We start from the raw sequence: 27,115 nt of genomic DNA on the forward strand, positions 1-27,115 counted from the left end.
CCACACGGGATATAATGAAGTAGATTCAAGTTGCCCCCCCCTCTTGAGGACGTCGTTTTTTATTTTTATTTTTGTAGGCTTCTGCGAAATGTCTGGACGCGTGGGCGTGGAGATCGCAAGGGGGTTTGGAGCGCGACCTTTGAATAACGCGAGAGTGGAAACATCTGCACATTTTCTCGGGTTGAGGTTTCGAAACTTCGGCGCACAGTAGAAGAGTCGTTCTTCGGCAGCAACCCCTGGTCGGCGTGTCCCCGTGTTCACAGCGGAGATTATCAGAATCATTTCAGCACCTCTGAACTCATCCATCAGAATTTATTGCTTTGGTTTGGTTCTCAAACCGCATAAATCATTCAGAATAGGTCTCTCTGACGTAGAATTAGGAGATCCCCATTAAACCCCAATGATTTTAATTTAGAACACGAGGTTTATAATAACACAAGGCAGGGAGACAGGTTTCAGAACAGTTTATTTATACAGATACAATGTACCACAAAAAAAGATCTCGCAGTGGCCAAAGGAAAAAGAAAAAGTCAGTTTCTCCCCTGACCAGCAAACACACTGCCTACAGGAAAAGACACATATTGGACTTGTGAAGTGAGGTGCTGTCTCTTTTTAAACGTCAGAATAGCATCAATGTATTCTCAAGTGGTACATCTACTCAATACAGTCAGCAAAACCTTAAGTTAAAAAAAAGCTTTAAAGCATTAAACCTTTAACAAGCAGCAATGATACTTCTGAAACATTGTGAAATGATTGTTTTATCTGTATTACAAAGGGCCAAATTATCTGGGCCCTCCCCATCCCACTCAAGCCAGTCTTCTGCTTAACATCTTCCACCCTTGATGACATTAAGACGTGCCGTCTGCAGAATGCAAGGTTTGTCTCCAGTTTTCACCATCTTCACAACCGTGACCATGATGAAAGAGCCGAGCACTTGGATCTGTCAAATGACACTGCCAGGCCTGCACAAAGACTGAACATCACAAAGGACCCAGTACTCCAGTCTCAGGAGGACCAGCGGCCTGACAAAGCTCAAGAAACCTGTGCATGAAAAAGCATTTATAGTACTTTCTGAACTGCAACAAAGACATTAAGAGGATTAATAAAATGCCCAAACTATCGACTACATACAGACACTCTTGACCTATTATTCTTTAAGATTTCTCCATTCAAGGCCACTGCACACCGAAAGGTGAGGCATATTCACACGTATTCGAACGTTCACAGAAGTTATTCGTCGTTTTCACACCTTGCTAGAAAAACAAGTTCATATTAAGGAGTCCGTACGCCTGATACGATCACAAAGCCCGACGCTAGCCTGTGTTTGTATTTGATCTGTTCCGTTTCTACATGGGAGAAAACCGAGACCTCCTACCTCTCCCCTCCCCCCCCACCCTGAAACTGCAGCAGGCTGGAATGTAGTTCTTGGCCACCACAGGGGCCCTCTCTGACCCCGCAGGGTCCACACGGGGCCCCCAACCCAAGACAAAAACACACGGTGATTTAAATACCAACACCTCGCTGCTCGCCCACATACTAGCCTTTGGATATTAACGGTTTTCATTCTTACGGCAGGTAAAAAGAAAGGAAAGGACAGTCAGCCCATATTTAAAAAAAAAAAGATCAAATTCTTCCTCTTATGGTACACAGCAAGTTTTTACGATCCCCGTTGTGCGTGGTTAAACGGACATTTGTTTCTTGTCATGTTTGTAATGTTCTATAGCAAGCAGAGAGAGACGACAGGCACTGGAATGCTGTCATGTGAGGGAGAAGAGGAAAGGACGAGGGGCGACGGGGACTCTGCAGCTGGAGATCCGGAGCAAATCCTCTCTAGTGCTGCGTCCACTTAATGCTCTTCAGGTCGATTCCTTCCTGCACCATCTCCCACAGCGGGCTGGAAAGGAAAATTCAAACCCTTTCAGTGTCAGACGCGAAGAGGTCGGCGAAGTGGGTTCCGATTAGGAACAGGGGCGGTTCTGGCTGCAACAGGCAGCGAAGCCGCTCGAGTGAAACTCTGTCATTGTACAAGTGTTTACAGAAAAACGGGCACCGCCAGCGCACCGAAAACGGGTTGGGTCCACTGAAGATTTCACGATTAAGGGAATCTAGAAAACTCGATTTGCTTTTTGGATTAAGAACATATGTGCAGAACAGTGGTGGGAATAAATTTATGAGCAAAACAAAATGAAAGAGGGAGCCACTGAGGTGGAAAGCTCAATGTTGGCCTAAAGCAGAAGAAGGAAACATTCCTAACATGGTCACAACACTACATGGGTTTCAGCCACCAGACAGAACTGATCAGACTGCTGTTGGTGGAACCCTTGTCTTTTAACCTGATCCAAAAGAACCGTCGCTTTTGGATCGGGTTAATTTTCTCAGCGAATCAACCGATCGTCTTGTCAGGCGACAATGCGGGGACAGACCTCATCTCCCTCAGCCTCTTGACCTGCTGAATGCACTTCTCCGCTGTGTAATCCACCTCGTCCTCCGTGGTGAAGCGACCGACTCCAAACCTGAAGAGGGAAGCCAGGATGGGACTGAGTCAGCACGGAAAACTACAGGTGCAAAAACCTTTCACATCCCTAAATAACGCAAGAGTTTCCCACACCATGTCTGCCTCTAGTCCTGCTCTTCAAAAGCCCCAGTCCAGCCCCCAGGGCAGCAGTAAACCTCCTACTGCTAAAGACCTTGAACTTCTGAATTGTGATCAATTGAGATTTGCTTAATTAAGCAATTTAGAGACTTTAACTGACTAAACTACATTCCAGACTAATCGATAATTTACTTGTGTTTCCACTCTCTTGGGAACCTTTCAGTGTTGGGGTCACCTATAAAACTGAACGCGACGGGGGTTCTTCAGGACCAGGGTATGAGAGCCCTCACCTAAATGTCATTTCTCGTCTGGCCACTAAAGAAACATGCACTTGACCTGGAACAAAAAACACAGATCGAAAAAGAAGGAGAGATACTGTCTAATGAAGAGTTCCTTTAACAGGCACCTGATAGACGAATGAGCCAGGTCTTCGTCAGTCCCAATAGCTCGCAGCACGTATGAAGGCTCCAGGGAGGCGGACGTGCAGGCACTGCAGAGAGGCAGAAACATCTCAGGCTCCGCGAACTCGTCACTGATCAGAACAGCCATCATTATTAAACTGGGCGGGCGTCGTTTTTGAAGATTTGTGCCAATTCATTCATACAGCTGGGTATTTAACCCGAGAAAATGTAGTGCTTGCGCCTTACTCAAGGATACAACAGCAGTGGCCCAGCGAAGATCTAAACCCACAACCTCTCAGTTCCGAGTCCAGAGCCCAGCCCACTCCTCCACAATGCTTCATCAAGCCAGATGAGGATTTAACAACAGGAATAACCCTGAGTGCAAGAGAAGGGTATCTGACCCGAACCGCTTGCCTGATGCTTTCCACAGGGGGTTTACTTATGACACTTTCTATCATAATCCATGCAACACATACTTATAGTCCGGCATTAGTTTTAGAACCTGTGCTCTCAAGCCACCCGACAATTATCCGCATGTTCAGCTGCAAAGACTAAAAAAAAAACACTCAAACAAAAGATGTCAAGTGCTGGTTAAAAATAAAACAATAGGAGCCAAAAAGAGCCGTTGTACTGTTTTCAGATGGGCAACAGAAATACCCATGAGAGAGAGCGGGGTCATCACAGTGCTGGAATTTCTCACCTGCCAGAAGAGAGAGCAACATCCTTGAGTGCCATCAGCAGGCTCTCTCCCTCCACATAGGCAAAGGAAATATTGATACAACCTGCATCGCAATGAAGAAACAGTGACCATCAGACAGTGGGCCTTCAGGCCTACTCAACCTGGGGGCCCCTCCAAGTCCTCTTCCTTGACAAGGTTCGGCTACAAGGAGCTCCATCATTTTCTGACTGACTCTCTGCGTAGCAACTGAAGAGCAGCTTGGATCAAGCTGCTGCAATGGATTTGACTGGAGGAGCTGCAGGCTGAGTGGACCTGCTAGGATTTGTATCAAAAATATAAAATATATTTTAATTAAGAACACTAAACTACAGTGGGGACTGTGTCGTTTCCAACTTACATTTAATCCCTCAGTTGCTGAAGGTTAAGAAAGAAATCCACACATCACTGCTAACCGATCACTTTCTTATTTCAATTCAGAAGATGAAATCATACATGTGATTGAGACCAGTCCACTCTCACCCAGTGCCTATCGATAAGTGACCTCTGGTCCTGGAAAACTGGATTTTGGCCCAAGGTTTTCATTGCAACCTTGCTTTTAACTAGCTAAACCAGGTAGTTACTGGCATAACTCGACAAGTCGACTAGTTTCTCCCAGCTCTTCAGTCGCTGGCGAGTTAAGAGGGGCTTGCAAAATCTACAGACACAGCGCCCCCTCCAGGACCAGGATTGGATTGCCCTGCACAAGACCATCCTGACATCCCGATCGTGGTGAACTTTTGTGTAGATTTTTTAACCAATAAGCAGTCTAACATGTACAGTCTGAGAATGGCGAGGAAACACCATACACAATCTCAAATCATCATGCATAACAAGAAGAATTCCTGTTAGGCAGGTCAGGAAGCAGCTACCAAATTCTCATTCGAGCAGCATTCTCTCACAATAATCCATCCATCCATTTTCTAACCTCTTCAACCAGTACAGGGTGGTGGGGGAGCCGGAGCCCGTCTCAGCAAGCAGCAGGCACAAAGCAGAATACAACCTGGACGGGACGTCAGACCATTGCAGGGCAGACGGACAAACACAGACACGCACACTCACACCACAGCCAATTATCCCAGAAGCCTATTAACTTACCAGCATGTCTCTGGACTGTGGGAGGAAACCGGAGCACCCGGAGAAAACCACACAAACACAGACAGAACATACTAACTCCAGGCCGACAACACCCCAGGTCTGGAACTGAACCCAGGGCCCCAGGGGTGTGAGGCAGCAATGCTAACCACTGTGCTTCTGTGCCACTACCCATGATGATAAAATGGCCCATATCTGACAAGGGCATTTAAATACCCCAGCCCATACACGAATGTCAAACAGGGTAACTTGCAGGGGAGCCTGCCACCTCCTGCCCAGCAATGTGCTTTCGGAAACAGAGCAAAAGCCAGACATGGCGGGTTCATGTAAAACCCAGCCAGTATCATCACCGCCAATCACTGACGCTTCCGAACCCGCGGTGCAGCCCAGCGAATCTGACGACCGAGAGCGGCACATCACCTGGATACCTCTTCTCGGGATCTCCATTCATTACCACATCCGGGATTCCGGCCATGATTTTCCCGAGGAGACGGTCAGCCAGCATCGATATCCGCCTGTGATCGTACTGCAGGGAAGACAGAGTGAGCCTGAGAATCTTTTGCAGGTTCTGAGAAGATGGGGGGCAGGGAGACCAGCTGCACCATCTTTGCTGTAATCAAACCAATTAAAAAGTTCGCATCTACGTAGCTAAGCCTAAATGCAGAAAGCAGGATCAGCAGGTTTTCTAGGGCTCTTTAAATGCTCAACCGCCGAAGATCTTTGCAAGCTGTTCATTCAGTCAAGTGCAGCAAATGATTAGCTCCTTAATTAGCTCATTCGGAGCAGAACCCTTCTGGTCCACGTGAGGAGCAGGCGTCTCTCTGCCCACACGGTCTCCGCACCTGCATTTCCTGCTGTGCTATCTCACAGGCGGCGCCAAGGCCCACGACGAGCGGGGTGGGCACCGTGCCAGAGCGCAGCCCCCTCTCCTGCCCCCCCCCACTCTGCAGGGGATCCAGTCGCACCCGGGGCCGCCGCCTCACGTACAGCGCCCCCACTCCTGCCAACAAGCGCAGAGAGAAAAAAGAAAACCTCGTCACCCACAGGGCTCCAGAAACACAGGGTATCGGAAGCTAGAGGACCTCAAAACACTTCAACCCTGTGCACCTAAACAAAATCCTCAGCGGGGGCCTGACATCTACGATCACAGCTTCTCGATAAAGACTTCCTCCAGCTGCTTCTTGTTGAGGATAATAATGAGCTAACGACTCTGCGGTAAACACGAAGGCCAGGACAAATACGATGCTCCCCAGCCTTACTGTAGATGCACACAGCACTACGTTACTTATCAGAGCAGGGAGAATGTTCTTGGCAATGAGGGGGAACGGAAATGAAGGGCTTGACGTATGCTGCCTTGCTTCCCCACTGCTCACATTCAAATCAGCTGATCTCAACACAGACCCACGCCACCTTGCGCCCTGTGCTGGAACTGCACGGGAGTGCGGAGTGTCCCATGCCACTTGTCCCAGTGCACGTCTTTTGCTCAGCCAGTTCCTTCTTTACTTAGGCTCTCATGAAGCAATTAAGTTGGCCGTCTTGCATTGGTGACAACAGGAATAGGGAACAGTTGTATAACAACCACTGGAATAGTAAATTGGTTTTGGTAAAACAATGGTATTAGCTACAGTAACTCCACCGTCTTCTGGTTTTCACTGCACCTTCATACGACTTGTACTCACCTACGCCTCATCTCAATAGACGTACTGTATATTCAGTTAATAAGGAAACTGCAGTTGACTCACATAGAACGGAAATTCAGAGGCACCACTTGTCTATAATCGTACTTCACCTTTTGGACCATAGATCTTGTGACCACTGATTGACATCAGATCGACGTTCCACTCGTTGACGTTAACCGGGATCTTCCCCACGGCCTGAGCCGCATCCGTGTGGAAAAACACCTTTTTGGAACGGCAGACGCGACCTGATCCGGAACAGAACACAAAGTTCCTTTGAAAATGTAAACACGGCTACAGGAAAGATAAAAAAATAAAAAGCATGAAGCCACCCCAACTGCAACAGGAGCACAGGGTCTCTCACCTATTTCTTTCACCGGCTGTTTCACCCCAATCTCGTTGTTGACCGTCATGACTGAAACCAGGCTGGTGTCAGGCCTGATGGTCTCTTCCAGTTGCTGACAAACACAACACAAGGCAGATGAGCAAACTGAGAAGTGGGCAAGAACACCCATAATGCTGCTTAGACGTTTCAACTTGCTCAGTATTTTTAATCTAGTAAGAACTGAACAAACCTAAATCCGGCCTAAGATTTAATTCAAAGGTGTAATTCAACCTGAAACGCAGCTGTGAAGTCTGTAAACCCAAAAAGGTAACATTGTGGAGTATGGTTATGTAATGCACGTTTCCTGAATGATAGTCAATGAGTAAATATTGAATAAAAAAGCACTATGAGAATATCGAGATACACGCTGTAGGAAGCTCAAGATCTAAAGAGTCAAATGAAAGCACATTTAGCTCCCCTTCTCCCAACGCACCGCTACAAACACAACACGCACCTCCAGATCAACGAGGCCGTTACTTTTTACAGGCAAGTACGTGACGTCGAACCCTTCGGCCTCCAGCGCTCGGCAGGAGTCCAGCACGCACTTGTGCTCCGTCTGCGTGGTGACGACATGTTTCTTCCTGGACTTGTAGAACCGCGCCACACCCTGCAGTCCGAGGGAACACCAGGAAAATCGCATTACGGGGGGAACCGGTGAAGGACAACCCTGGGTCATGAAAGAGAGGCCAACCTGCAGGCTTTGTCTGTCTCTTTATAGTCACCACCTGCTTGAAACTAGGACACAAGGCTGTGTGTGTTTCAAAGCAGCAATGAATGGGCTCAATTAGTGATCAGAGTGGTCAGAGGGGTCAGTGGGCATCATGGTCTCTCACTGCTGGTGTGAGACGCTCTATCGTTAAATGAGAAACATTCTGGTACAAGGGACAGGAAGGGAAAACGAGAATGGACGTCGGCCTTCTAGTATTCAATACAACATTATTATAATCGTAGCATGACCCTGCCCATTTAGTCTGTCCTTCTGCCCCTTAATGAGCCACACAGTCTTGACCATTAACTGAATGCACAGGTTGCACTTAATCAACACCATCGATTAAACACCAATCAGGTTACACACGAGAGGAGGCAACTTTCTGTTGCTGTGATGCGCACTTTGATTGACATGTTGTTGGACTCCGTTGCGCCGCTGGTGAACACGATCTCCCTGGGATCAGCCCCAATCAGGTCGGCCACTTGCTACACAGGGAAGACAGAAAAGCAGCACTGGGTCATGACGGAGGAAAAAAGAGAAGCGTACATTTACAGTTCTTTTCTAAATCAATACCTTCCCTGTGCTTTAAATTCAGATTGGAGCTGACTCAAAATCAGCACGCTACTTCTGAAGTTTAAGGTGTTTTTTTTTTTGTTTGCCGCTGCTGTAAATGCCCCAGTCCTGATCATCCCGAGACGTCTGAGCGGCACCCGTAGCACGTTGGCTGCCGTCGCCCAGGCCCGGTGGATCGGAGGGGGAGCGTGCACGCCGGGCTCACCTTTCTGGCCACCTCCACAGCCCTCTCGCTCTCCCAGCCGTATGCATGCGTTCTGGAGTGAGGGTTGCCATAGTAATTCACCTGATAGGGCAACATGGCATCCAGCACGCGGGGGTCCTGCAGGGAAGAACGGACAACTGTGGGATCCTGGACATGAGTGGAGAGGGGCCCTGCCAATAAGAAGGTCGTGGGTGCGGATCCCCCTTGTTATGACCACTGAAAGCAGGCACTTCACTACTGCTGCTGCCCCAGTACACGGTGAGGTTCCTCATCCCTCTGTTCTGTACCCTCTTCATTCAGCTGGAGCCTATCCCAGCAAGCAGGGGACAACAGTCCATCGCAGGACAAACACACACTCACACCAGGGCCAATTACCCCCAAAGCCAATTAACCCACCAGCATGACTTTGGACTGCAGGAGGAACCCCACAGAAACACGGGGGGAACATGCAAACTCCACACAGACAGCACCCAGGGGGCGAAAAGGAACCCAGGGCCCCTGAGCTGGAATGCCGCCATCCTGACCACTCCACCACTCTGACCCCTGGGGCGGACACGACGTGATGAATGTCTGAATGTGGTAATTAACCGAGCCGACGTACCATCGGCGTGGTGGCTTGGAAATCCATGTACAACGGGCGCAGCTCATGTTTCTCCAGGTCTCTGCCCCTGAGGTTCTCTGCCAACAACAAACACATGTGAAGAGAACGACAAAGACAACTGCACGGGCGGAAGCAGGAATGTTTTTTATGCGAAAGGAAAGCTCCACAGGCGAAACGTCGTGTTTCACAGAAATAAACCTTTACTTGTTCCTTTGCAGCCTACGCATGTTGACGCAGCTCCCTGCTTGGACATGTTTTTATGTGGTGCCGGCTACCCAACAAAACCTGTAAAACGGACTCAACAGCACTTATAGTATAATCCAAAAACTGTTACCTTTCTCCCGGTGGTTAGCATTCGACACGCTTTCGGAATAATTCCACGCACGACAGGGAAAACCACCCCTGCTGGCTCCAAAAATGTTTCTTAGCACAGTCCTGCTCAGCATCGTAACGCGAAAAACAACTTACGTTGTAAGTCTCCACAATCGGTTCACTACAGTAATGAGATTTCAACTAAACTCACATCCGTGGAAGACGAAAAGGGAAAGAACTGCGTTTGAGCAAAGTTGCGCTCTGAAGGGCAGACTGATACACCAAGCTGGGGAAATAACTTTCCTTACATCATCACAGACAAACACACTGTTACGCGCACACCCCTACCTACGCGAGTATACAACAGGAAGTGCACTTTGACCTTAAACTTCACACCGGAAGTGTTGTTGCTGAAGCCGAAACGGGGAAGAGAGCGCCACCGTCACGTGGAACTCTGCAGCTCAAGGTGCTGGGAGTTTTTGAGCGACACCTGTCCCGTCCAGTAGCGCCTCGATCGCCTAATAATCAGAAATAATTCGGTTATGTTTTTGTAAACACGTAGTTCTAGTTTACATCAATGTTTAATACCTTGATTGTTTTAATTACCACAGTGGCTGTGTTTTTTTAAACGTGACGTCTACTACAAAAGCGTCTTCCTGCGTTTTTGTTCTGTGCATGATTAAAAGAGTGAGGTTTTCGTTTATGATGATAGTGTTGTACTTTTTATCTGCGGTTATACATGCTCTATAAATTGTGTGACATTTAAATAAACGCCACTGTATGTCATTTATTTTGTACGGGTAACTGAACAGTCTTGCATTAGATGAGGGGTTTTGTTGCGAACCCAGTATTGAATTCGCGACAGAACACACCTACGTGTTTATAAATAGCTCGTATCCATCAACAAGACTCCGTGTAATAATAATAATAATAATAATAATAATAATCCAGCGTTTCGTGCTGTTTGTGTTGCATGTTTCCATTCTTAACGACAAAACCGCTTTAGCCTTTAGCGTTGAAAACGGCGGGGACAAAGTCTCCAGGGCGTCTCCGGGGCTGTGCTGCCGCTGGACAGGTACAGAAGGAGGCGACAGGTTAAAATTTAACTCCACGGGAGAAGCGGCTTTATCGTGGCGTGCAATCCGGCTCGGGGCGCGCCGGGAGGAAAGATGGAGGGGCTCTTGCTCAGCAGCAACCGCAGACGGTAAACTTCGTCAGAGCGGAGGAGACCACGACCGGCGGTACGTCCAACCTTTCCAAATATCAGCCTAAATAATAACAAGAGGACACTAACGGCAAACAGAAATTGTTTAAAGAAACAACTTTGTATTTCGATGTCACTGTGCTGCTTTGTCGCAGGATGGCAGGGTAGCGACCTGCTCTCTCTGCGCAGAGGGGGAAGGGGAGGCTGTCGGCACGGATTGTGTCGTCGCAGGTAGTTGCTGTGTTGTCCGACCTGTCATGCCGGCGGCCTCACTGTCGTTAATGCAGACTGTGCTTTGTCTGGCTCTTTTTTTTTCTGGATGTCGTGACGACTGGACGGGCAGAGCAGGCCGGTTCACCTTGAGTGTATGAAGGCCTTACAAAGGGAGGGACCTTACACCGAGGCCATCTGTACAGGTGGCAGGCTGACAGGTATCAGTGGCCCAAGAACCGTGCGTCGCTTTGTGAACGCTTTTGAGACAGTCCTGAAAATGTTAGTTGTAGTTATATATATATATTAAAGTTTTGTTTTTTATCTATGTGGCTTAAAAAAAAACTAGCGGTATTGATGTGTGCAACACCTGCAGTTACAGGTAATGACGGTGATAGTTATTTAAGTGCATTTTAAAAACGAAGTCCACCTTTGAGTCCCTTTACGAATATGTTTTTAAAGGTAGGTTTAAAGCACAAAACTGTTTTTGAAGTGGTACTGAACAAATGTCACTCTTTGTGAACTACAGAAAATAATTTGCTGTATATTGAAGTACAAGTGATTGAATACACCGATAAAATATTGGTGAGGATATTTAAAAATAGACATTGTAAACATCTACGATCATATCCACGTAGCCCTCCTACGGTATAAATCTCCCTGCCTTTAAAACTGTTTGTTCCCTTGTCAAGTACACGTTGTGTAATAGCAGTTCTGCTGTACTGAAGTAAAATCAGTCAACACAAACCAGCGACTTTGCGTCTGGGACCTCGGTTTAGACGAGGAGAGAAGTATTTGTTGCTCTGTCCGGCGTCTTTTATCTTTCATCCGACTTCAGGATTGATTTGATGAAGCCGGAGCTCTGAGTTTGGAGGCTGAAATACGAGAGGCTTGAATACTGACAACTGTATACCGTTTCAAAAGAAAAGATTAAAAGAGCTGTAAGTTGCACCTGCTCTGTTGATACAGCCCGATTCCCTTAACTCTGTTTATTTCGAATGCAGGTCAAGGAGAGGAGTGTGTTTAACCGGAAGTTTCAAGGACCATGCTTTCTGCAAACTGTTTCCATCATCTCTCCGTCCACCGTCACAAGCTGGCGGCAGCGCGCCGGCTGAGATCGCTGAGCGCGGCCGTGTGGCCCCACCCGGGGCCGCCTCCTCGCCGCTACCCCCCCGCGGAGACCCCGAGGAGGAGGTACAGAGCAGGAGCCCAGTCCGGCCCGATGGCGGCGTCCCAGATGAGCCACATCCTGAGGACGAACGAGTACAGCTTCGGGGTCCACGAACTGGACGGCAGGAACGCCAGCCCGGTCCTGGGGTTCGACAGCAACCTCCTGCCCTCGAACGTGCCCAGCGAGGACCGCAGGAGCGCCGCCACCTGCCTGCAGAGCAGGGGGATGCTGTTCGGCGTCTTCGACGGGCACGCCGGCTACGCGTGCGCGCAGGCGGTCAGCGAGCGACTCTTCTACTACATAGCGGTGTCTCTGTTGCCGCTGAAGACGCTGATGGACATCGAGGAGGCGGTGGAGAACGAGCGGCCCGTGTTCCCCGTCTTGCAGTGGCACAAGCACCCCAACGACTACGTCAGCACGGACGCCGGGAAGCTGTACTTCAGCAGCCTGCGGACCTACTGGCAGGAGCTCATCGAGCTGCACGCCGGCGAGCACCACAAGGACATCGGCGCCGCCCTGGTGGGCGCCTTCCAGAGGCTGGACAGCGACATCTCGCTGGAAGCGCAGGTGGAGCTCGGGGACCCCCTCTCGCACTACACGCCCCTCAGGGTGGCGATCTCGGGGTGCACCGCCTGCGTCGCCCACGTGGACGGGCTGGACCTGCACGTCGCCAACCTGGGGGACAGCCGGGCCGTGCTGGGGGTCCAGAACGGCAACGGCACCTGGTCCGCCTTGACCGTCAGCAACGATCACAACGCCCAGAACCCCGAGGAGCTGGAGAGGGTACGCCTGGAGCACCCGGTGGCGGAGGAGAAGACCGTCGTCAAACACGACCGGCTGCTGGGGCTTCTCATGCCTTTCCGGGCTTTTGGGGACATCAAATTCAAATGGAGCGGCGAGCTCCTGAGCAGGGTGCTCGACGCGCGCCCGGACATACTGTCCGCGAACGAATATGCCAGGATGCTCCCTGCAAACTACCACACCCCTCCCTATCTCACCGCAGAGCCGGAAGTCACGTCTCACAGGCTCCGGCCTCAAGACAAGTTCCTGGTCCTGGCCACGGACGGCCTGTGGGACCTGATGCACAGGCAGAATGTTGTTCAAGTGGTTGGGGAGCACTTAACGGGAATCCACTGGCAGAAGCCGGTTTCCGGGACCTCCTTCACCCTGGGACAGATGCACAGCTTACTGGCGGAAAGGAAATCCCGGGCCTCCATGGCTTTTGAAGACCACAACACCGCAACGCATCTGATACGCCACGCCCTGGGAAGCGACGGTTTTGGAGGCCTGGATCCGAGGCGCTTGTCCAGGATGCTCAGCCTGCCTCAGGAGTTGGCTAGGATGTACAGAGATGACATTACAGTTACTGTAATCCAGCTGAACACTCCCATCATTGAAGCACAGTGTAAAGCAGCTGCCTTGTAAATGCTGAGCTCCCACTACCATTTTATGTGGGAACAGTAAAATCGTTTTATAAAATTGACTGGGAACACGAAGTCATCTCTCTGCATTGATATTCTTACAACATTTATCGTTACTGTTCAAAACAATACTTAGCTATAAACATTCACCTGGTAAATAAGCTAACAATTTGAAGACAATAGCAGTGTTACAGGGTTCAAATAGTAATGACAAGATGCTAGGGAAGGCAGTCACAGAGAAAGTGACCTTGCGCCATTATCAGAAAGTTGATTGTATAATTAAAAATATTAGGATTGAGACAACTAGTGGATCTCATTTAAAATGTATATTTCTGTGGTGCCTTCATGCCCAAAAAGAGGCACTTCATTAAAAATGAAAATCTGGAATTACTAAAATTACTTTTAAAAATAGCTAGATAATATCCTATCAATTTGTTTAGCACCTAAATTAGCAAAATAGTTAAATATAGGATTTTCTGGATTTATTTCAGAAGGTTCCCGACTTCTCTGTATTTAGAACAGATGAGTAATTATGTTTCTAAGTAACCACATTCCAAATACTGCACATTAAGTTCTTAACATCCACTGTTAATTTTAATGTACAATTATTGTATAGGGTTGAACAATTTGAATGCAACCCATTGGTCTGAACAAGACACATATGCCCCTCTCATAAGAATTACCCATCACAAAAATTGGGTTATTCTTTTATTCATCAGTGTGAACTTTTCTCCGAGCTCTAGACTCCATTGGCAAATGACTAGTTTCTATAAGGCAACCCCCTTTATGTTATGGTTAAACGAAGCAGATGAAAAATTTCCAGGAAGGTATTCTTTACAAATTAAGTCCCACAGAAATACAAAATAAGCTTTTTTTTTTGGTCTGACCCAAACAGGGGTATTGGCACACTCATTTGTGGCCTACCTGAAATACTTTATGCAATGTCGAGGTATACCAACCTTTCTGAATTCATGTCTAAGGGCTTAAGTCTTGCAGGCAGATACAGCTCAAATGTTCAAATTAAATTAATCAGGTAATACAGGTAACTTTAGGTGCTTCCCAAAAAATTCTAAAAAGGAGGCAGAATATCAGAGGACTCATCTCTGAAGATTTAAGACTAACTGGAAGAATGCCACCTATTCATAGTCTCTTCATAGTTGGCCTCTGCTAAGCCTCATTCTCCATTTAGGTGATCCCATATTTAAGCATTGCACAAAAATATCAGAACCAAAGGATGTTACAAAGATTGTCATCCTTGGGGGGAAAAAAAAACAAACTGCTGTGTATACTTTAAAGGAACTTTAATCAAGAATTCTTTACAAAATCAAATCCTGATTACAAAAAACAGTTACTTAATAGAAATACCAGGTGGTCTCTTTGAATTAACACAAATGAAATTACCTGTCATTTAGTCTCCAGAGCTCATAGAGCTTAAAACATTGAAGAACACAATATGCAGACAGGCAAGGGGCATTGCAATGTTGTTTCTCCCCTTCAGATAGCTCCACCAACTAGAATCTTTTTACTGGTACAAATCTTTACTTTCCACTTCTGGATTTTTAGTGAGGAAATGCAACACACTTGCCCGCCTTAAACCTATAAAGCACGAGACAGCTGTATGTACAACAAAACATTTACAAGATATGATAAAATGGTCAACAGACAAGACCAACATTAGGCAAGCTGTACATAAAAACTGTTGTCCCTTTATTATGCACGTCCCATGTTTTCACGCACAATATTTATCAAATTACTCAAGATCAGGCGTACTATTACTCCAATTCGGTCCATCTTCTGTCACCCATGTCCGTACTATTGTAAATACACTCCACAATGTTACAGCTCTCGTGAAAAAATGGCGCTTCAATCCCCGCTTAGAATATGAAAAAAAAAATAAAGGAGAACCTCTCGGCAGCAAACTGCTACTGAAGTACACTGACCTGATCAATCACTGATCAGGAGATTTCTATCTCAGAGAAAAGGGGTGGGGGAAGGAGGCAGACCACGAATGCTATGTACAGACTGACCAATACGCATTCTCAACTAAAGCGGTTTTCAGCTTTGAGGAAAATCACCGCCGAGAAGGCATCAACAGCTGCGTTGCCATTACGGAGTCAGGGAAAAGGTTGTGGTATGTCGGGAGTGGAACATACGCTGCGGTGATCATTTTACCTGCAGGGAGAGGAAGAATAACGGTTACCTGAAGAACACCTCATAAAGGAAACATCTCTAGCTTCATTTGTCTTAAAGGTGGTTTACGTGCCTAGGATCGATTTCTAAACCTACCTGCAAACCATCTTCCATGCAAAGCATTAACAGCAGCCATTGCAGCCGGTATAGTTGGACATTTCACATACACATTGCCCTGAAAAAAAAGAAAACAATCAGAACGTGAACCTCCCCTCCCCAAAAAATTCCAAATATTTTACCAATTCAAAGCATTACTGTTCTTACTTGTGGTGAATTCTTGTCCACGTAAATGTGAACAACCCCTCCGTGCTTGTTGCATTCTTCAATAACATCATCTTGGATTTCTACATCCCAGCCGGGTTCATCTTCACTATAACAAAAAAATCATTTTTTTTCTCACAAGGGCTCCAACAGGCAAAAATGATAGAAGCACTACAATTCAAACGTTTTCAGTACTGTAAAAAAAAAAATCTCAAACGCTACCAACAAAATATCATAACAGTTCATCTTTAAATGCTAGACAATTATGTATAACTTACATATACTGTACTTAAACTAGTTATTGCTAAGTATTTTGCCAACCCACATCAACAGTGAAGTGGTCCCAAGCAAACGTACAAAGCTATAGCGATACTCACGATTGAGGATTGAACATGTTGGACAGCTGGAAGCAATGTGTTGCCAGTGGTTGTGTCGGTAAATTCAAAGCTGTATTGAGGTTTAAATTCAAGGCAGGGGTGGCAGCAGCTGCAGAGAAAAGGAAAGGCTCTTGTAATTTAAGTATTCCCCCAAAAAAGGCCACAATCACAAGTCTTTTGTGGGTGCATTCTCCATATGTGCAACAGCAGTTAAATACCAGGCAAAAAAGGTTCAGCAACTTTGTTTGCCTCCCTGTTTTCTATTAAAAAAACGCCTACATGTATCTTTCTTCCAAGGGCACTGCCAACTCAGACATTATCGCTCGCGACCCTGCATGCTTCAATTTGCGAGCAAGAAAAAATCTTGGGAAACAAGGTACAAATCACCAAGACTTTTTCCCCAGTGCGAGCTTAGATACAGCCAACAGAACACAAGACTGGAGGTTATGCCACGTTTTGGATATGCAGATCAAATTCACCTTCGGGCGGTTGAGTCAGCCTTGCTTGTAAATCTAAGGATTAGAAGAAAAAGAAATTAAAAAAGTGCACTTCACTCATCTCACAGCATGATAACTTACAGCACAGGTGAGAATGCTGGGAATCATGGTATGAGTGTGCACAGAAAGATGGAAGGATCTGCATGTTTACACGTGATCTACAGTGAACCTAAATCATGAATACGCACACAATCCAGACATTAAAGTAAACTGAGACAAAAGTCTGGAACAAAACTGTTTTTTCATGAACACAACAGTAGGTAAATAACCCTGTGAATACTGCTAACCTGGTTTAACAGGTGCTATGTATAATTCATGAATAAACAGGTTCTTTCCAAATTCATGCAACTATTTACTTATGCAGTTTGTGTATATCCAACTATGCACAGTGAAACTGAAGCCTGATAGAATTGGGTAAGGTCTTTACCTGTAACAGCTGCCATTGCGCCAAATGAGATTGAGCCACTCATTTGCAGAGCCTGCTGAGCTGCTGGAGGGATCTGTAATCCAGTACCTACAAGAGCACAGAAGTGTATACATTTTAGCTAAAAGTTTACTTACAGACTGGAGAAAAAAAAAGCCATCTAAAACTTTGAGACCTAGACAAGATCATTTTTGGCCCATTTAATTGAAAAATCTTAAAATGTAATCTCAATAGTAAAATTTTATATACATCAATACTCTAGCCAGCATGATGAACCAAGCCTACACGACGCACCCGTTGGGTACGTTTTTGTCAATACAAGCTTTCTGACCCAGAAATTTACCTTCAGCAAGCCTGGCCATCAGCTGCAGTCGGCCCGTTGTACCGAGATCTATCCCAGTCCTTTCCAGCTCGTCACTGTCCAGGAACGAGCTGGCTGTGGATGCATCAGTGCGCTCAGTCACATGTCCCACTTTCATTGGCCTACCAGCCAGTTCAAATCCATTCAATTGTTCCAATGCCTTTTTGGCACATTCAGCATCTGAAAACTAAAGAAGGATTTATCATCAGTTACAATTCAAAACCTTGAGCATTTCAAATTCCATATAAGCATTCCTTAAAACTTACTGTAATGAAGCCGTATCCTTTGGATCGCCCAGTTTCACTATCCATCATCAGCTGAATACTCTCAATCTAGGACGAAATAGAGCAAGTTAAAATCCACTATTCAAAAACATCCTATACGATTTCAGCAAAAGAATATGCACACTGTTACAGCAGTGACAAAGACTCTTCTTACCCTTCCAAAAGGCTCGAAGATCCCCCGGAGCATGTCCTCTGTGATATTGAAATGCAAAGATCCTACGTACAACCTCATCGGACCAGCATTGCCTTTCTGCAAGTTATTGGCCATGGCAGCAGCCCTGTTCTTCTCAGCCTACGAAACCAAAAAAAAATCTAGTTAAGATTTGTAACACTACCACAACTTGCAATACCTCCAATGCCAGAGTTCTCTGGAACTGTATACTCTGAAAGAAACTAGGAATCAAGCTGGTTTAACTATTTTAGGCATCTCACCTGTGAAGCCTGCACAATGATTGGCACTCCCAGAAGCCTCTGTCCTGTCAGACCGATTGCCAGTGGCACAGAGTTTGCTTCTACAAACTCGATGTAAGCGATCCCCTTTGATCTCCTCGAGTTTCTGTCAGAAATCATTCTCACATCTCTTACCTGGTGAAAGAAAAACAATTAGGAGGCAGCCACCCAATTACAATACAGTCTATTTACTTACGTTACTAGTCTAATATTACTAATAAACAAATAGTAAAGCGAAAATATTAGTTTATTAAAGCTACAGAATAGTACTTCTTTAATTACTCATTGAGTAGTTGATGCATCCCAGAAAATCCAATTCAGAAAAAAACGAGTGACCTAAACTAAAAACAGTTCATGTAAAAATCAGATATTAAGAGAACTGAAGAGTTTAACAAACTATGAACTATGTCAAATTAAATGTTAAGAGCCCACAACTTACTTTTCCTACAGCAGAGAAAAACTCTTCAAGGTCCCGTGGTCGAATTCTGGCAGCAAGCTGCATGCAGAAAACTGTGCGGGCATCTCTTTCCTCAGGCGTTAGGTTATCAATAGGCTCTCTATTAAAAGACAGAGGTAAGAACTTATGAAGCGCTACATGACTTGAGTTCTGGTTTTGAAACAGAAAACGGCTGCAGAGGCTGTCGTAATGAGGGAAAAAGGTCCCCAGTTGGCAGCTGCTCATTAGTTGCCACATTCCAGAATTAGAAGCCCCTCAAAAAGAAACACGCACAAGTGAAACACTACAATTGAAAAACGTACTTCCACCCAATGGAAACATAAGCTAAAGCTCACCTGACCGGGCTTTTGTCTTTCCTGAAAGGGCTTCTACTTCTGGAGCGTTTCCTGCTACAATTTAAAAAAAAAAAAGATTCAGTCAGTTCGAACTGAGGAGACACACTATGGTGCTTGTGCACCATACACTGCACAAGCAACTATACACACAAATGACAAAGAAAATAGTATAAAAACCTTAGTTTGATGGCAGGTGGTGGGCCAATCTTCCCTCTGGAACCACCGTTAAATTTCGGCCCAGAACTGCAATTAAAAACAAGGTTCATCTCAGTAACTATGACGTTAAAGCCATCTAAGGGTGGCACGATCACACACTGAAGATTAGAAGACCCCAGTTAGTCTTAAGAAGTTGAACTGCTAACCAACACCTACCTTAACACCCCCCTGAGACCTGTACTTCCGTTAATACCAAACGTATAAAGTAGGCAAGCAGACGAAGTCCTGCCCTCATCCTCCCCACAACAAAAGCAGATAACCTGCTTTGATACAAAACTCGAAAGGAACAAACTTATCCACCCAGAAATAATATGCAGGTAGGCTTTAAAAACTGTTAGTTTTAACACCAATTAACAACGAGCGTAAACAGATGAGAGGAGAACCAAAACATGCAGTCAACCAAAAACAGGCTCTTATAGTTGAATCCGTAAACGGATCTGCGGACGCAGCAGGACGGACACGGCCACAAGGACAAGGGACTCACAAGGGGCTCCTCCGCGCTCTGTAGCGGCCGCTCCTCTCTTTGCTACGAGACCGGCTGCGGCGGCGGTCCCGGCTGCGGCTGCGCTTCTTGTCGCGGCTCCGGCTCCTCTTCCTGTCGTGGCTTTTCTTGCGGTCCCGGCTTTTGCTCCTCTTCCGGTCGCGGCTTCTACTGCGACTCTTGCTCTTGCTCTTCTTTTTCCTTTCGCGATGAGGAGAAAGCGCCGTGTGAAAACTCACAAGACCCCAATCGGAATATGGTGGAGAGGGGTCAGTGACAAGACCCTTAACCAACGTAAAGGCTTAGAGAACAAGAAGTGAGCAACTGTTATATCTTACTTGTAACACCACCCCCCACCTCCATTAGGGACAGAATATTCTACATTAATAATTGTTTTATCTACCTGGGCATGGGAAATTGCATGTATAAAATCCATTTTATACTCAACGTTCTATATAAAAAGTAATAAAATGACCAAGATTCTTAAACAAGAGCCCCCTACCCTCAATCCTACCTGCTCCTGCGAGGAATCATAACCACGCCCACGATACTTTATTTCAAGTCTCACACCCTCACGCTAAGATAAGAATTGCCATTTCAGAATTACAGGCACAGCTAACCAAAACACAAAACTAACGATTAAAACACTATAACCTTAAACAGTTTTCATTACAGTTTTCAGGGAATGTGTTATGCAATGTCTGTCAACTACAAAAGATTCAATTAGCATAACGTTACCATGAATGCAAAAAGACGCTACACAACCAACGTGCAGAGTCAGCCATGCCAACTCCAGCGCTCTCACACTGTACCAAATTGTGGCACGTGTCACAGCAGGTCAAGATACACCACGTTACTGGTAGATGGAGGAAGCCACTTAAGCCATGTGCCACCGGCAATCCCTTTCCAAGTTAACAGCGTGGTCTCGGGCATGAAAGAGAAGTCCTGTCCCACCACCCACTCCTCCCACACAGTCAACCTGCTCCCTCAGGGACCCCAGCTTGCACTTACTTCTTACTGCGCTCCTCGTGGCCATTCGCATTACTGGGCTTGTTCTCATCCTAAGCAGGGTCGATAGAAGAACATCATGAGGACGAAGAGGTAACATTTCAAGTCGTCAAGGTAAAGGGGGATTGGGAACAAAAGAAAATATAAAAAAATCATTTAAAAAGTATTCGTACAGATTAAAAGTCAAACTTATAAAGTTGGGTCCCTTTGTAACCACTTTGCTGTTACTTTTCCCCTTTCTTAAAACATATAACAGTAAATAAAACCAAAATTCAAGATCTAATAATCATAGCTGAAGTGGTTAAACATTTGTATACTATTAAGCCAAGTTTAGTGAATATTTGCTGAGCAACTCCTCCTGATCAGTACCAAGGCTATCTTTGCCTAAGACCAATGTGGCCATGCTAGCAGCCAGCCACTAATCGAGTTCCTGTGATGGATGCCATTCCAGTGATCTTCACCCATTTTCGTTCGTGGACTGTAAGAGCTCGATGCCACCTCTGTCACACATCTCGCCCTGAAGCAAACAGGGATTCACACTGCTTAGTAACGTCGACTCCCAAGAAATTCATTTAAAAATAAAATAAAAATCCACCAGTTCAAACTAATGAAACTCCCTAATCCCTATTCCGTTGCACGGAACTAATCCATTTTAGATTTTAAAGGGAACACTTTGTTTTGTTGAAAGAGTTAACACATATGAAATGGATTTAAAATGTGACTATCAATTACCACTTAGCTTAATTGAAAGCTACTGAATAGGTGTGAGAAGGTGTAAATATTAACTGGTGTTAAAACATGCAAAATTACCTGAAATGGTGATTGACCCTTTAACAGGCATGAGGTTTAAAATAAATATCAACAAAGGGTTTAAGAGACAGTATTCACATTTTAAAGTTGTATTTGCCCTCATCTCAACAAAAATACTCACTGCTCAAGAAATGAGAATTCAGCAATGTGGCATAAAAAGAATGTTCAGATTAATTCTACAGATCAATCTATTCGCTAGCTACTGGTGCAGCATAAACAAAAACCATGCGCATTCATGTCATGAATGAATTGAACTCTACAAGAAAGTATAGTCATACAGCATACCTAATGGAATTACGCGTCAAGAATACATTCCCAACTCATTTTCTTCTAAAACAGGAATCTTAAAACAGCATGGCATAACTACACCATGTCTGTAAAATTTGAATACTGTCTCCAATTTACTTTTTTCAGGTTAAATGTGCTTTTGTCATCCATTGCATTCACCTTGTTGCTACCAAACAGGTGCTTGGATGTTCAAAGACGAGGCTCTTTTTACCTAGGGGACCACAATACATCAATACATTGCGCAATTACTACCTTACTGTTTGACAGTTCACACTGGAATCAAAGGTGAATTCATGGGAGTAGAGGTGAGATATCGTTAGGCAAGTCTACAAAAAGAGATAGACGGGCATTTATTCATAATTCTGAATTGAAACTACTGCAACATAGCACATCAGCAAATACATTAAAGTCATTTTTGCATAAATTAAGAGGGTGTGGGGGAAAATGTCAATAGAGCGGTAGTTTCATGGGTAGTGTACTCTGGCAATCCACATCAAACCCTTTAAAATTCACTCACCTTTTTATAAGGAGCCTCAAGCATAGCCTCAATATCGAAATCGTCTGCCATACTGCCAATCAACCTGAGAGAAAAAAAAAATTGAACAAAGCTGGTATTAAACCTCATGCAAGTACAACTGCTTCCACATACAAATTGCTAAACATAGTAACAACAGGAATAAGACTGAACTTCTGTGTGGAAGAAGCCACATCCCTAAAAGATCTTTAGTGATGGGGCGAACCTTCAATGCTGGAGTATGTGCAAAAAAGATTTGAAAATGGGAATTTTAGCATGACCATTTCATAATGCATGCAGTATGCAAAATCTAGAATCACATCAAAACCAGGGGCGAAGGTCATCACTGCATCATATTAACAAAAAAAACCTTCACCAGCAGTCTTTAATCTGTTTGTAAAGAACTTCTACCCCCCCACCCCAGGATGCAATCAGATGTCTGAAGCCAAAACCCCCTGCAGGAACACGGGTACCACAAGCAGGCAGAATAAAAAAGGAGAAGCTGTGGTCTTGATCTTAGTTTGGTATTACTGTCATTCTTGGCCTCGGTCCTTGGTTAACTGACTTTAATACATGTCCTTTCAGGTGAATACCTGTCAAGAGAAGCAGGTGGGTGAGTTTACTCTGCAGAACCCATTGTATGAGGACAAAGTTTTTTTTCCACTCTTGTGCGCTCAACTGCACACCACCTCAGGACTTCAAGTCTAATACTACCCCCTCCCAGGCCATAGGAAACTCGCACAAGTTTCTGCCAGGATCATGCAAGAAATGTCAATACTGGGGACGGAATGAATGGACAGATCCTTCTGAAGTTTCTGGATGAGGCTTGTTAAAGAATGAATAGAACAATTTAGCCCAAGGCTTTTTTTTTTGCCTCTCACAGGACTAGATTTACACTGGAAGGCCACAGAAAAACAGCTTTATATATGTAAGAAAATTAAAGTCATACTCTGGAAGTGAATAAAACTACCAGTTTCTCAACTTGTCAAAACCGGAAAAGGATAAATGATCTTCCACCAAAAACATGCAGAGAAATTCGACTTAAGCCAAATTTTGCAGGATATCTCTAGTTTTAAAACTACGCCACTTCCCCAATTCTTAAAAAGTTAAAACTATTCCGTCGACCATACGCTAATGTACTCTTTCACATGTTCGACAACATTAGTTACCTGCTTCCGCGACTCTTCCACGCGTGCATAGCCGCACCATGCAGGCGAAATTTGTTTAGAAAGAAACTACTGGTGTGAGGGCAAAGTTCAACAACTTCTCGCCGAAATACTACGTACCTTGCACGTAGACATCACAAAGCGCATATATATATAATCATAAAATCGAGGTGGGCACAGTACTATATAGCCCACTAAGACAATCCATAAGCAAAACTTCTTTACCAAGTGTTTCGAGTAAAACCCAGAGCACCGCGAGTACGGTGACAAGACTGCAAAATAAGCAAAATGTTAAACAACTCAAACTCACTCCATTGTTTGTGAAACGTCGTGGTTTCTTGCCGTCTTCGAACATTAAAACGCTTTAAAGACCCTCATTCTTTAATTCGAAAAAAACTACCAGACCGAAGACCATTTATTCGATTTATGGGATCTACTTGATAAAAAAAAACGTTCTGGCTTTATTTTATATCTCGGAATTGCTGCAATTCTGTATAATAGCGAATAAAAAAGGAAGTTTTTCGGCTGCTCACATTTAAACAATTACGTAACAGCTACCGCCCTGCATTACCAGGAGGGGAGAGGTAAATGCGTCGGTCTAGAGAATTTCAAGACTACAATAATCCATAATCTACTCAAATTTAGGCAAATATTACCTTTAAAAAGAACAAACAGCGTTCTCGTTTCAAACGCCTTCCAACGCTGTCCTTTCTCGACTCGGCTTCACTTAGGCCGCTCTTGACCTCCGATCGTTATTACTCCTCCTTCTTCTTCAAACAAAGCTCTGAATCACTTCTCTTTACCTTCAGCAACACTTTGCTTCTAGATCAAGTTTATAATGCGCCGCTAAACAGCTAAAACAATCTAAAAAAGAAACAGAAAGGCTTTTTTTTTTTCCACCCGCAGTGCGCGAAGTTATTCTCCACCACAATCCCCGACTTCGGCTTCTCCCAAAATGGCGCCGGTGGACAACAGGTAAGGGGTCTCTTAACGGCCAACGCAGGGGCTTCTCGCGCCGGACAACCCGGAGACGAAGTGCCACACGATTGGTTGAGAATGTTTCCGCTGCAGCCACCGGCCAATCAGCGATCGCCTGGATCGCGGTGCAGCCAATGAGCGACCTGCAACAGGCCTGTGGGAGCCAACCACGAGACGCATGGCGCTGGAGCACGGGGTGCATATGGCTCTATTGTTTTCAGATCTGGGCCTGCATGTTACTGCATAAAGGGCTTTCGTGTAACAGTACTGTGCATGAACAGTTCCTTCTGTTTACTGTTATTCAAATAAATACAAATGTATAATTTTTGTCCTTACGAGCGCTCTAATTATTTTAAAGTTCTCATTAAACCAATTCACAGTTCGTCAAAAGTGAAACTTGAGTTTAAGTTGTTGACATTAATTTAACTGTAACTTGGCCGGTGTGAATTCGCAGTTTAGGCGTGCCCGGCTGAAAGATCATGTACATGCAGTCTCCAGCTTGCCGTGTGTTGTGTGAACTATGCACTTTATGGTGGACTAATTACGAACTATATAGACCAGAAAACCAAAACAAACAAAAGAGCATGGACGTAAGAATCGTGGTAAACAAGCATTCTCTTTAGTAACACTGAAACCCGTTTGTATGGCGAAGAAAATGCAACATTTCTGAGGTGCTAAGCGGTTGAAATTTGCTTCAGTAGTTTGTATCATTTGTACGAGCGAAGTGCTACTACTCCCACAGAATTTTAGCGTTAGCAGTATTAGATTACAATCTCAACCTCAACAACAACAACAGTATGTAACGAAGCAGGGTTTTTTTGTATCGTTCGCAAGTTTTAAACGATTACAAATATTTCGGCATGTTTCGCACAAGCCCATTTTCTGCGGTCTCTGGTGGCTCAGTCGCTGCGATTTTTAATGTTTCTGACAAGCAAATTATTCCAGGCCAAAAGGCTATTGATGATATTGATGAAGCGAGGACTCGGCACGCATGGTATCTTAAATCGGATGGAATGCAGTACATTTGCTTTTTAAAGTATACACTCTTGTGTGTGTGTGTGTGTGGTGTAATGCCTTACCAACTCTAGAGTGACTTTTGTTTCCCCCTCGGACCGTGTACAGCGTTCTTTCGGAATTATTCCCCAGTGCGTGATGCAACTATGAGTACTTGTTTTTCGTTTTGTCGGTCGTAAACACGCCTTACTGTAACTTGCTGGTTTCCGGGAGTGAGGCCCGCAGTACCCGGCGCGGCCGCTAGAGGACTGTTGTGTGATGGACTGTTCTAGAAATTCTCAGAGACTCACACCGCTGTACAAACGGGCAGCTGATGATCACGGGTCACGCTGTGCTCCGTTTGTTTGGTTAATTGTATGAAGTTGCAACAGTTATTTCCGACAGCTGCCGTCGATGTGGATACTGTCGCTGCATAAATGTTTCCCACGCCCAGCTTTTGCAGCTCCAGGGAAAAGCTGGAGATTCGCTAAAAAAAACAACAACTTTCCATTCTGACCAATTTTTCTTAAAAAAAACAACAACAAAACAGCAGCATTACGCCCCTGTAGCCTGGTCAGTAGTGCAGTGTACATGGTGGACCGGGAGGTGTAAACCGTAATTAGGGTTTAGATTCACACATCTTTCATAGTCACGCCATGCCAACGTCAGTCAGGAGGACGGTCTGTGTCACAGGGCGTTGTCACACCCCCCTTCACGGCTGTCGATGCGGTGGTGTTTTAATCCTTCTCGGGTAGGTCGTGCTGAGCCACATCTTCAGGACGTGAGGTCTAAATAAAGGCTCGGCCGTGTGGGGAGTATCCGGCCGGGTGTTGGCAGGGAGGTCGGCATCGCTGCTCCTCAGCGCTGGGGTTTTGGGTGCTGCCTGCGTGGAGTTCGCATGTTCTCCCCGTGCTCATGTGGGTTTCCTCCGCTCGCTCTGGTTTCCTCCCACAGCCCACGGAGGCGCGTGTAGGTTGACCGGTTTCTGGGGGGGAAACAACTGGCTCTGGTGGGGGGGGGTGCGTTTATGTCTGAGCTGCGAAAGACCGGCGTTGCTGTGGGGTGTGCCCCGGCTTGCACCCCCTGCTTGCCGGGATAGGCTCCGGCTCCCTCCACGGCCCAGGACCCAGAGGAGCAGGTAGTCAGTGGAGGGGTGGATGAAGCAATAAGAACATCTGGAGGCCGAAATGTGGATGTGGCGCTCGTTTCCGATCGCTAGGTTTTAAGCCCGTGTCCTCCGGGGGCTCACTGCGCGCTGACTCCCCCAGGGGGAGCGGAGCTGAGCTCTCTGGACGGCGCTGTGCCCGGCTAGCTGTCAGCTTGCGGGCGGTCGCAGCGTCCTGAGTCACCGCGAACAGCCCGGGGGAGAAAGTCTCCACTGGTCGATGGTATCGATGCCCGTCGTCACCGGACCCAGGACAGCTCAATAGGGCGCATTCGTTTTGGCTGCGTGCTTGGGCGCTTGCCAGCACGCCCGGACTCTGCTGCCTTTCCCTGTCCCTGGACAGCAGTGACGAGGTCTAAGTGGGAGACCCTGTGGGATCCCACTCCTAACAGCCTCCCCCTCGGCCACAGCGCTCGTGTGAATGCTTGTAAACGGACACGTGTCGAGTCGGAGGGAGCACACAGACAGACAGAGGGAGATACGTCTGCCATGGGTACAGGACCCCCTGCTGAGCTCAGGGTGCCCCTGCCCCCTTCCCTGCCCCCCCCCCCCCCCCCCCCCACTTGGGTACAGGAGTCACCTGCAGGGG

General features: G+C 46.0%; 3 protein-coding genes across 11 annotated transcripts; 1 reads left to right on the forward strand and 2 right to left on the reverse strand.

Annotated features, from left to right (window-relative positions):
* Positions 1 to 447: 447 nt before the first annotated feature.
* nfs1 (NFS1 cysteine desulfurase) lies at positions 448 to 9,641 on the reverse strand. Of its 2 annotated transcripts, none has more exons than XM_088607512.1 (13): positions 9,288 to 9,639; positions 8,954 to 9,030; positions 8,353 to 8,469; positions 7,976 to 8,059; positions 7,320 to 7,472; positions 6,845 to 6,938; positions 6,594 to 6,728; positions 5,647 to 5,804; positions 5,225 to 5,330; positions 3,695 to 3,776; positions 3,000 to 3,083; positions 2,424 to 2,513; positions 448 to 1,894 (listed from the first exon to the last, which is right to left on the reverse strand). In XM_088607512.1, exons 1-13 carry the CDS (start codon positions 9,397 to 9,399, stop codon positions 1,831 to 1,833), a joined length of 1,356 nt encoding a protein of 451 aa, XP_088463638.1. In that variant the 5' UTR covers positions 9,400 to 9,639; the 3' UTR covers positions 448 to 1,830. The 2 variants fall into 2 exon arrangements, 1 of the variants encoding a protein (XP_088463638.1); XR_015926636.1 differs by having other exon boundaries at positions 1,846 to 1,894; positions 5,233 to 5,330; positions 9,288 to 9,641.
* LOC148648354 (pyruvate dehydrogenase [acetyl-transferring]-phosphatase 1, mitochondrial) lies at positions 9,641 to 13,346 on the forward strand. Of its 5 annotated transcripts, none has more exons than XM_088607506.1 (3): positions 9,641 to 9,731; positions 10,272 to 10,900; positions 11,684 to 13,346. In XM_088607506.1, exon 3 carries the CDS (start codon positions 11,725 to 11,727, stop codon positions 13,273 to 13,275), a length of 1,551 nt encoding a protein of 516 aa, XP_088463632.1. In that variant the 5' UTR covers positions 9,641 to 9,731; positions 10,272 to 10,900; positions 11,684 to 11,724; the 3' UTR covers positions 13,276 to 13,346. The 5 variants fall into 5 exon arrangements, with proteins under 5 accessions (XP_088463632.1, XP_088463633.1, XP_088463634.1 ...); XM_088607507.1 differs by lacking the exon at positions 9,641 to 9,731 and having other exon boundaries at positions 9,740 to 10,506; positions 10,813 to 10,900; XM_088607508.1 differs by lacking the exon at positions 9,641 to 9,731 and having other exon boundaries at positions 9,740 to 10,506; positions 10,818 to 10,900.
* A 1,209-nt stretch (positions 13,347 to 14,555) lies between these two features.
* rbm39a (RNA binding motif protein 39a) lies at positions 14,556 to 25,594 on the reverse strand. Of its 4 annotated transcripts, none has more exons than XM_088607500.1 (17): positions 25,448 to 25,594; positions 22,228 to 22,291; positions 20,616 to 20,665; positions 19,608 to 19,805; positions 19,085 to 19,150; positions 18,908 to 18,961; positions 18,555 to 18,672; positions 18,098 to 18,250; positions 17,820 to 17,957; positions 17,648 to 17,713; positions 17,364 to 17,568; positions 17,024 to 17,110; positions 16,579 to 16,611; positions 16,100 to 16,208; positions 15,726 to 15,831; positions 15,558 to 15,636; positions 14,556 to 15,443 (listed from the first exon to the last, which is right to left on the reverse strand). In XM_088607500.1, the coding sequence occupies exons 2-17, from the start codon at positions 22,276 to 22,278 to the stop codon at positions 15,343 to 15,345; spliced, it is 1,614 nt and encodes a 537-aa protein (XP_088463626.1). In that variant the 5' UTR covers positions 22,279 to 22,291; positions 25,448 to 25,594; the 3' UTR covers positions 14,556 to 15,342. The 4 variants fall into 4 exon arrangements, with proteins under 4 accessions (XP_088463626.1, XP_088463625.1, XP_088463624.1 ...); XM_088607499.1 differs by lacking the exon at positions 25,448 to 25,594 and adding an exon at positions 24,047 to 24,364; XM_088607498.1 differs by lacking the exon at positions 25,448 to 25,594 and adding an exon at positions 23,701 to 23,992.
* Between the last annotated feature and the right edge of the window lie 1,521 nt (positions 25,595 to 27,115).

Source organism: Lepisosteus platostomus, chromosome 15, assembly GCF_059453375.1.
Source record: "Lepisosteus platostomus isolate fLepPlt1 chromosome 15, fLepPlt1.hap1, whole genome shotgun sequence".
Lineage (NCBI taxonomy): Eukaryota > Metazoa > Chordata > Actinopteri > Semionotiformes > Lepisosteidae > Lepisosteus > Lepisosteus platostomus.

Excerpts from the sequence above, each read along its gene's own strand:
- nfs1 (XM_088607512.1), bottom strand. The coding sequence starts at position 9,399 with ATGCTGAGCAGGACTGTGCTAAGAAACATTTTTGGAGCCAGCAGGGGT. Across the intron at positions 8,470-8,953 it reads TCCAAGCCACCACGCCGATG|GACCCCCGCGTGCTGGATGC; the intron begins GTACGTCGGCTC and ends TCTTCCCTGCAG. Across the intron at positions 3,084-3,694 it reads GTTGCTCTCTCTTCTGGCAG|TGCCTGCACGTCCGCCTCCC; the intron begins GTGAGAAATTCC and ends GCCTCTCTGCAG.
- LOC148648354 (XM_088607506.1), top strand. The coding sequence starts at position 11,725 with ATGCTTTCTGCAAACTGTTTCCATCATCTCTCCGTCCACCGTCACAAG.
- rbm39a (XM_088607498.1), bottom strand. Across the intron at positions 19,806-20,615 it reads CACGAGGAGCGCAGTAAGAA|GAAAAAGAAGAGCAAGAGCA; the intron begins GTAAGTGCAAGC and ends TCATCGCGAAAG. Across the intron at positions 17,111-17,363 it reads GATGGCCAGGCTTGCTGAAG|GTACTGGATTACAGATCCCT; the intron begins GTAAATTTCTGG and ends GTGCTCTTGTAG.